Source organism: Dipteris shenzhenensis, chromosome 4 (genome assembly GCF_047967505.1).
Source record: "Dipteris shenzhenensis isolate YYH24624 ecotype China chromosome 4, Dip_SZ_1.0, whole genome shotgun sequence".
NCBI classification, from domain to species: domain Eukaryota; kingdom Viridiplantae; phylum Streptophyta; class Polypodiopsida; order Gleicheniales; family Dipteridaceae; genus Dipteris; species Dipteris shenzhenensis.
Genome location: NC_141599.1, coordinates 48,594,043 through 48,603,581, shown reverse-complemented (window position 1 = coordinate 48,603,581; position 9,539 = coordinate 48,594,043). Strand labels below are relative to the sequence as shown.

The following is a 9,539-nucleotide window of genomic DNA, read 5'->3' as shown; positions in this document are numbered from 1 at the left end:
TTACATGCTCCATGCATTGATATCAAATTTGACCTTGTGCTTGAATTTACCTTGCTTTCACCCCCCTCTACCTTTACACAATCCCGTTCAAGATGATGACAAGAGACGAGCCACATCTTGATGATAGAAACAAAAGATAAGGGAACACAACACTTACACTAGCGGGGCCTCAAGAAGAAGAGGAGAATGCTTGTGAAATTCATGCATATTTTGAGTGGATGCAAAGGATTTCCACTGCATCTCTTTAACACTTGCTAGACATTATCCAACGCTCCTCATAGTGGAAAAGTCCTGGTGTCTCTCTTTGGAATCCTCCAAGGATGACATGTTATCAATCTATTTAGTATATGTAGTGGGGCATCAATTTGAAGGTGATCTATGCCAAAGAAGGCAAATACACTCAACATTCAATTAGCCCATTGAATAGCATGGGAGATGGAAGAAAAACGATTGTAAGCACAACAAATCCAAGCATGAGCACAAGATATATACATTGATGTATGTGGAAAAGAACCTCACCATGGGGATATCCCTTTATACTTTGTAAAGATTTTATATTCGTACCTTGCAAAAGGAATCCTTGTAAATTTATGCTTCTCTTTGAACAATGACAAACACATAAAGCCTTGAATGAGTGTTACAATAACACAATAGATGCTCTTCTTTACAGCAGTGGGATCATGAGAGCTAATGGAAGAGCAACTATAGAGGCTTTGTTATGAAAATAAAGCTCATTTGGAGGAGAATCAGCACTTGAAAAGCACAAAGATAGATCAAATGGCACAAAAGAATGTCATGGCTCTTGAGGAAGATTGAGCCATGGTAAAGGCAAGAGTACATGGAGCATTGAGCCGCATTGCAAGGGGTACAATCACATGACATAGAGACTACAATTTGTCACATCCTGCAAACCAACCATGCCTAGTGGAGTCACTTCTAGAAGGTGTTGAGACTAGTACATCAGGATGATTAGAAGGGTCTAAAATCCCATCTTCCCAAGATTAATGAAGTGGACTTTGGATGAGATTTGGATAGGGACTTGGTCCTATTTAGTGGGTGGATATGCCCTTGTATTGTGTGGATCACCTTACCCTCCTTGTTGATGAGGCTGATAGCCAATATGATTTAATATATTGACTTTACTTATGTGGTCTTCCATCGCTCTCCTTTCCACCTTGTGTGAGCTTTATCTTCTATCCATTGTGCACTCTACTTCTCTTCTTTGTGCACTCCACTTTTGTAATAGAAGGTTGTGAGGATGCACTTCTACATCCTATTTAGGAAACTTTTAGTGCATTTATCAAATAACACTATATTAGAGAATTTAGGAATCTTCCAAGTCCCACTTTCAAAAACGGGGTTGAGATTTGACCACATGGCTTGAAAATGGGACTTGGAAGGATTCCCTAATATAGTGTTTATTGTAGATTCCAATTTCATATAAGCAGTTAAGATTTCACCATGTGGTCAAATATTAAGCATTTTGAGAATTCCCAAACTATTTGAAAATTCCCAAACTTCCTAATATAGTGTTAAATTTTATGCGACATCTTATAGGCATAGGTTTCAACTTAGATTCTTCTTATAAGCCATCCAAGAACATAAGTTAAGCCCACTTTGTTGGACTGAGTTTCCACAATCTTTGTATATGGTATTTGAGATTGACGATTTGATGCACCCATAATAGCTCTAAGCTCATGAGTCTTGTAAACTAGAAACTCTTTTATATGCCATCTACATATTTTTTGAGGGATTAGCATATTGTTTCTTGACTCTTATGTTCTTGATATTGAAATGTCCACACAACATATTCCAAGTTTGATATAATGTAGTTCAAGTTCAATATATCTTGTGCATACTTGACACTTTTAAATAAAAATTTCAATATACATATATAATTGTGCATCAATAAAACCCTTTGAAGCTAACCCATTGAAGAAACTCATTATGATTGAAGCAAATCCATTGAAGTAACCTATTAAAGCAAGCATGCCAACTCATTAACACATATGTTTCTAGCATTAAACCAATGCAAAACACGTGACACAATGCACAGTCCTATGTGGAACATCACTATCTCATAGTTCTGAGCATCTTATGAATACCATTCTAGCTCTTCACAAAACATTGTGTGGCACATTAACATCCAAGATCTTGTGATACATATTTTCTTTCAATTTTCTAAAGGTAAGTAAAAGTCATGAAGAAATTTGGGTGGGATGGTGTGGTCTAACAACTTCATTGCTTATTTTTTAGAAACTAAATAGATGAAAAGTCAGTCTAAAATGAATAAAAGATATGGTTTATGAAACAGCTTTAAGCATAACATACATCATATTTGTTTATGATTGGCATCTATATGAGTTTTGCATTTCCATGATTACTATGCTTGGAATATAAACTTCAATAAATAACATGAACATGGATCACCTCCCACCCTCTTCTTTGAGTTTTTATCCATACTTGCATTTAAATTTATCTATGAATACATATAAACTTGACTATGAACAACATGTAAATAAAGAAATTGTGAATTAAACCAATATGAACTTGATTGTAAGCATGAATTGAACTTGAGGCAGCACTAGTGTCACTAGTGTGTAATATGTGGTGGCTCCTGAATTTTGAGTGAGGTATTCATTAGTAAGAACTAGAGTCTATTTCACTAGTACATCTACTGACACCAAGTTGTTGTTAGGAGATGTAGTGGTTTAGATAAACTCTACTTCTTACCACTAAAAATCTAGAAGCCACCATGTATTCCATACCAGTGAGACCACATTCCTTTTGCAAATCCATCTCATTTGTTAACACTTAAAGGAGCTCAAAGATTTATTCCATTGTCACAAAATTCAATAACCAAGGCTAGGCCAAGGCTATAGGGATCAATTTCATCATTGTAGTCCTCATCTTTCTCATCTTTCTTAACATCGTTATGGTTTGGAAGACCAATAAGGCCATCCTCATCCTCCTCTTCCTCATTGTCCTCATCACTAGTACCAACTTCTTCCTCGAGCTCATCCTCATTTGTTTGGCTTGCAATGGAAGTTTCACTGATGGGAGGAACCTCTTTGTAAGGGAGGAATCTGGAGCAACATCATATGTCCATTTTGGAGCTTGATGCTCATATCCCATATCTCTTGAGGTAGTTTTATGATTAAAATAAATATGTACAAGCTCCTCATCTTCTATGATTTTGTTCCACAAAGTGTTGTGGACGACTTATAGTGACTCCAATTCTTTTGATAGCTAAGTTGGAGCATGGTTCTACCAAAATCTTCATGGGAAGTGGATGTAGGACTTCACAACTAGTACCACCCACCATACCACACCATTTCCATTCAGGTGTAGTTTTGGCTAGTGCTTGTACATTAGTAGATGCAAATAAACCCTCCTTACATATATACTTAGCTATCTTGTTACAACACCCAGTATATGCCGTATCTTGTGGATCATATGCTTGAACCACCTTATGGAGATCACTCATCGCACCAGGAGCCTCTTAGGTTTCATGTTTCACCACTCCGAATCAAGGAGGTACCCAACATTATGCAACAAACAATGAGATTTCTCCCATCACTTACTAAAGAAATGCCATAGCTCCCTTCAAATAATTGTATTGAAGGGTCTTTGACACTTTGCTCATCTAGACACATCGGCAAAATTCTAGTAATGAATGTTTGATATACCTCCAGAAGTGCATCCAAGATTTTCCTGTGGTTGATAATTTTTAGTCCAAATCTCTCAATGCAACCATGATAGGCCATATCATCCTCATGACATTATCAAAAGACTTTCATAATCGTGATTAGTATCTTTTCTTCATATTATTGCATTCATCTCTAACTACACTATTCCTCAGCTCATGCATCCATCTCCGAAAAATATCACAGTGAAAGGCCACAATCAATAAACAAATTATTTTTTATTAATGATTGAAATGTACAAAAAATTGATATGATTAAAGAAAAACTATAATTCATGAGCATCATGTATAATCTACTTGAACCATAATTTATGCTTCTACCAATCTTTCAACACCAACTTCAAGGTGTGAGTGCATCACAATGATGTGTAAAATTGGGGAGACTCCATTTGTACTAGTCTACCAGCATTTTTATAACTCTTTACATTGTCTTGACAAGCTACCAACTTTTTCTGAGCCTATCTCCCTCATGGTTTCTCCCAAAATACATGATATGTAATACAAATCAATAGACAAATCTGCAACTGTCTTCGAAAGGTTGGTTTGTTGTAGTTCCCAAAGGAATCTATACACTCAAATAGTTATATAGCACTAATTGCATCAAACATTCAAATGAATCAGCATTAACCGTAACGCTATCACTTAATCAAACTAGAAGGTAGTGGCTATAAAAATCACTATTTGTGAGAGATTAAAACGGCAAAAAACACCTCCTTTTGGTGATTTCATGTTTATTAAGAAACAAATGGAGTAAATTTGGGAGACAATTTCCACATGGACATAAAGCCTAGGAGCTTGCCTTGATATTTGCCTCCCATACAATTAAGGTCACAAGACATGCGCAAAATAAGAGTTCTAGAAAAAAAGTCCTCATACAACACATTGATGCGAGTTTCATGTCCTAGAATGTCAACTTTCACTTCTCACACTCATAAGTGAGTTCACATACATAAAAATGCATTGAATATATTCACTAAGAACATGCTCCAAATACAAAAAATTGATATATGCAAGCCATTAAAGCTCAATCTAAAATCCAAGAGACTTTTGAATCTTAGAGGGACAACTAATCTACAAGGCTCAATTAACTTTTGATTTTACATAGGTTAATGTTCTCAAACTAAAGGATAATTTTTTAAAGATATGGGTAAGAGCCCTTTCTTAACTTTGGAAATTCACATTGATTTGTTCTCATCTCAAAGAGGGGGATACATAGTAATAGTTTGAGCTTATGGTTAAGCGCCTTTTAATAAGTAATCTTGCTTGGATTGTTGGACACATTGATCTTCAAAGGATGAATGAGGATTTGATTTTACCAAGTCGTGCTCTCACTCATGGGCCTTACCACTAGCCTAAAGAGCACTATGTTGGTACTAAATGGACTACATTTTTTAGGTGCCCACCTCTCTCTCTCTCTCTCTCTCTCTCCTCTTTGTCCCACACATTTCCTTTAAATAATGCTGCTCCACTCTCACCCATGGGTGTCTTCTTTCCCCCTTGATTAATCCCCCCCTCCCCCGTTCATTGGACTCTCCCACCCACCATTTAGGGTGAATGCCCCTCCCCCTTCCCTCACTCATCCCCCTCCTCCCTTCCCACCTCCTCTATCCCTTCAAGAACTAATTGATAGGAATCTGCATTTTTTGCATGACATACAATACATAGATAGCCTTAATTGGGAAAATTGCTGAAGAGAGTAAGAATAAGAGGATGTACAATTGTAAAATCACCATGAAGGTGAACAAACTGCATAGAGCAGAATAAAGCCAATATGGCAATATCCTGACTTTCAACCCAATTATGGGTGTCCAATGGATTCCTGAATCAAAACATGTAATTCTTTCATCTGCACCATCATCCTAAAATGTATGCTTCCCAGCATGTTCTTGACCTTCAAAAAAATAATGACTCTTCTTGCAGCTTCTGATATTTACATTTCCACTTTCTCGGCATGAATGTCCTGAACACCTGCATACATCCATGGGATTTGTTAACAACACCTAGGCAAAGAATGTGCTCACAAACTACAGTGATTAACGAAACATGAAAGAAATTGCTAATCACCAATCTGTAAACATGACTTTGAAGCATTAATCTGCTGGGTCAACAGGCCAAAAAGGGAATGCATTGACAACAACTAATCTGGTTCTTATCCAATAACAGCACATGGGACAAAAACCAAACATACAGCATTATACAGAAATTTCAGAATGATGGTTATTGCAATTTCGCCACTAAAGCAGCCAGCAGCAGTTTTGTTTCATGCGAGTCAACAGGTTGGGAGACTTCTCAAAAGATCCACATCAACCTACCTCCTGAATTGTTAGTTTTCACTCTATTGCAAACTTCACAATCATATACAGTGGTTGTATGACACCTTGCAAAGTTAACACTAGTTGTAGGAACTTAACTCTCATTATACATGAAATTGAGAAAAGTTTGGATCTGTGAGCACCTACATGATTCTCTGATGGCTCAAATGCTCTAGTTTCTTTACAGGATCATGGAAAGCTTGGAAAAATGCCTTTTGATCCAGGACACAGTCAGAAAACAGCGACAGGCTACCATGATGAGACAAAGCACCTTCGTGCATTGACCAGGGGCAAAATTGAGAAAAATAACCTCCCCATGCAGAACATCCTATATGTTCAAACAATGTCCAGCTTCTTTATCATGAAAGGGAGGCTTACGGATGCAAGCACTCACTGCTTCTCTAAGAGGAAAGAGAAGACCTTAAGCCAGCAATGATGGTTATTCTATACCTGAGTACAAAAGTGCAGCAGTGTAATTAGCCTTCATTTATCCCCACATCACTGACGCTGCAACCATAGAAAATATGCAATGCTTAGGCATATGCTGATGCAATAGAAGTCCTGGAGTAGGTAATTTAAAAAAATTCATCAAGCGCAAATCCATAACAATCTGTTGTCAGTTTGTCATATCAAACTGATGTAAAAAATCAAGTTCAGACCTTTTCTCAATGTAGCTGACGTGTCCATCTCCACCTCCAGTACCACCTTGGACTTCAAGCATACGGCAATGCCAAGACTGATTTATGTTTGCAGAGGAGTCTTGTGGAACTTTCAGTGTGACTGATCCATTTGAATCATGAAGCCTTTCAATCAAGCTAGCATCTCCATCTGGACCCCTAGCTTCTGGCATACAGGGCTCCAAAGAAGGACCCACCTTCACCGATTCTTCACTAGCACTGGATACATCTGATTCTTCAAAACAAGCACAACCAGATTTCTCCTCCACAGCAGAGCCTGAGCTCAAGAGAGACGTTTCACTTTCACGACCATCAGCTCCATCAGACTGTAATTTGTCATCTTCCCTCTCTTTCCTGGACATAGAAGTCTCCACGGTTTCTTCTTTGATCTCTCGCATAGTAATTGAGGCTGTCGATGCTTGCTGGCTTGACGTTAAAATCCACGTTGCCCAGTCACCACGTTTGCGTATTCTGTCAGCCTGTGAATTATTTACCATACGTCATGTTATGAACAACCAATAGAACACAAGGCATCCACACATCCAGCTGAACACTTACCTGAACTTCTACAACTGTTGATTCCCGCAAAGCCTCCAGGATCAGAGTGGTATTTGCAGTTAGCATTCGCACCTGTACCAAGAAACCCACTTCAGAAGATCAGCTTGAGTGCCACCCAAGATAAGGACAACGTGATGTGAAGGCTCACCCTATTGAAACTGGCAATCACAGCGACTGGAACAAAACCCTGATCATCCATGTTTCTTCGAAGATACATGTCGCTGCACAGATTTTGAAGGCTGAAAGAGAGAGAAATGAACGTCAACCGAGAGGAAACTACAAAAATATGAAATGCCATTTGAAACATCAGCGCTATGTCAACAATATGCACACCTGAAATAATACTCAATTTGTTTCAACACCAAGCGTCGTAGAGTCATGGGATCAGGACCATGCATCATCATTCCTGGTGGTCCAGGAGGCGGTACAAAAAGACTGGTACAACGTACAGGATCTGGTACTATCGCTGGCATATAGTACATAACACCTCCTGCATCTACAACATCTACCTTGCGGTAAGACATGCATGCCACGATTGTAATGCGCAAATTGAAGCATGTGACATTTCACGCAACATATAAACTTACTCTGGAAACTTGCAGCATTAATAAAGCTTGGGTTAGTGTTCAAGAAAGGAGGGTTCAGTCGAGTCAGGTTCCTGGGTACAACGCGATGTTGCTGCAACGATACTCCGTTGTTAGCATACCCTCTGCCCCGAGAATGCCATCCATGGTTACCCCTCCCTTGATAACGACTGTTGTTGCGCCAATTGCCTGAATTGTTATACGATTTACCAGGTCCTTCACGAAATTCACGACCGTGATCACAAGTCGCTCCGTGTGCCATAATATTTTTTTTCCCCGTCTGTCCGCTACCTTTCACAGGATGATTTGAAGAGTTCGTCTCCAGGCCAGGTGCACAATGCCGCATGGACGTAGGGGGAACATTTTCCGATAAGGCAGAGGCTGGGAAAGGCATGCCGCTTCGTGCGATGCCCCGCTTGACCGATGCCTTCAGTGTAATCCCTGCTGGGGCGTTGCTACCCTTCTTACCCAGAAACATTGACGTTTCGGGACAAGATCCCTGCGAGCCTCGAGACGTGTAGAAGTTTAGATAGGCAAACCAAAGCAATTCCAGGAGATGATGTGGATACGCATTCGCAACGATCGTGATCGCAAACAGCAAACCATGAATCGCAAGGCAGTTTCGAGCGAATGCAATCCGATTATCCAACCTACATTGTACAGAGGAGTCGGAAGATACCTGGATTACAGAACTCTCGCTTGCAGGTGACGCAGGGGATGTTGAACTTGGTCCTAAAATGGGTTTAGGTGGCTCCGGTGACTTTGTGCTGCGAGCATCGCTTAAAGCAGGCCAGGAGAGAGCTCCCATAACAGGTTCTGGTTCTGGAATTGTTCGAGCATTGGCCGATGGCTTCCGCCATGCGGGCTTGGAGACCTTCGCAGTGTTCTCTGGTGCAACAGCTCTAGGGGCGGTGTTGGCTTCCACAGCGGAAACACGGTCGTCCGATCCATTGGGCGTATCAATCAGCGTTTCCGAATGCTGAGGAGGCGAATTGCCAACCTGCTGCGACTCTGACGGCTCCGAGGAGCAGGCGACATTGGAGTGAGCTGCGGAAGCGGAAGCCGGGTCTGCGATGCAGGGAAGCTGGGGGCTATCGGCCTGATCAGCAGAGAGCAGCAGCAGCAGCTGCGGCTGCTGCTGGTCCTCGAGACATTGCGAAGGAAGAAGCGGTTGAGGTGGAGCGTGTTCTTGAGGCAGAGATGGAAGGTGCAGAGGCGGATGATAAAGCTGGTGCGGCGGGAGAGATGGAGGGTGGGGAGAAGGGAGATGGCCTGGAACGATTTGGGACCAAGGGTGAGAGAAAGAGGGAGGGGGGGGGGGGGAAGCAGAGGCCATGGAAGGTGGAGGGGAGGAAGAGTTAATGGAGATGGCGAGGGGAGGGCAAACGGATCGCCATAGCCATAGCCACCAAGAAGAAGAAGAAGAAGAAGAAGAAGAAGAAGAAAGCTTCAAAGATGGTGAAGAAGAAGAAGACTATCAATTTAGCTCTCACTCCATTTTATATACATCTTCTTATTTCCATATCTCATATTTGTTTGTTTAGACTATAGTCCTCTCACCTCACTCTTTCCTTCTTTTGTCACTTGCACAAATTGCCTCCTTCCTCCCATATTTTCCCCCCTCCTGGCCCGTTCATACCACCTCCCCGCCGCCCATGGCGTTGGACATCGAATTTTGCCTGATCGCGCCGCCGAATGCGGC

General features: G+C 40.8%; 1 protein-coding gene across 1 annotated transcript; it reads right to left on the bottom strand.

The window, feature by feature from the left end:
• Nucleotides 1–5,418: 5,418 nt before the first annotated feature.
• On the bottom strand, nt 5,419–9,270 carry LOC147902977 (uncharacterized). The gene is made up of 8 exons (XM_087373876.1): nt 8,517–9,270; nt 7,841–8,336; nt 7,587–7,749; nt 7,402–7,492; nt 7,254–7,325; nt 6,678–7,174; nt 6,469–6,525; nt 5,419–5,674 (listed from the first exon to the last, which is right to left on the bottom strand). The coding sequence occupies exons 1-7, from the start codon at nt 9,171–9,173 to the stop codon at nt 6,495–6,497; spliced, it is 2,007 nt and encodes a 668-aa protein (XP_087230002.1). The 5' UTR covers nt 9,174–9,270; the 3' UTR covers nt 5,419–5,674; nt 6,469–6,494.
• Nucleotides 9,271–9,539: the final 269 nt, after the last annotated feature.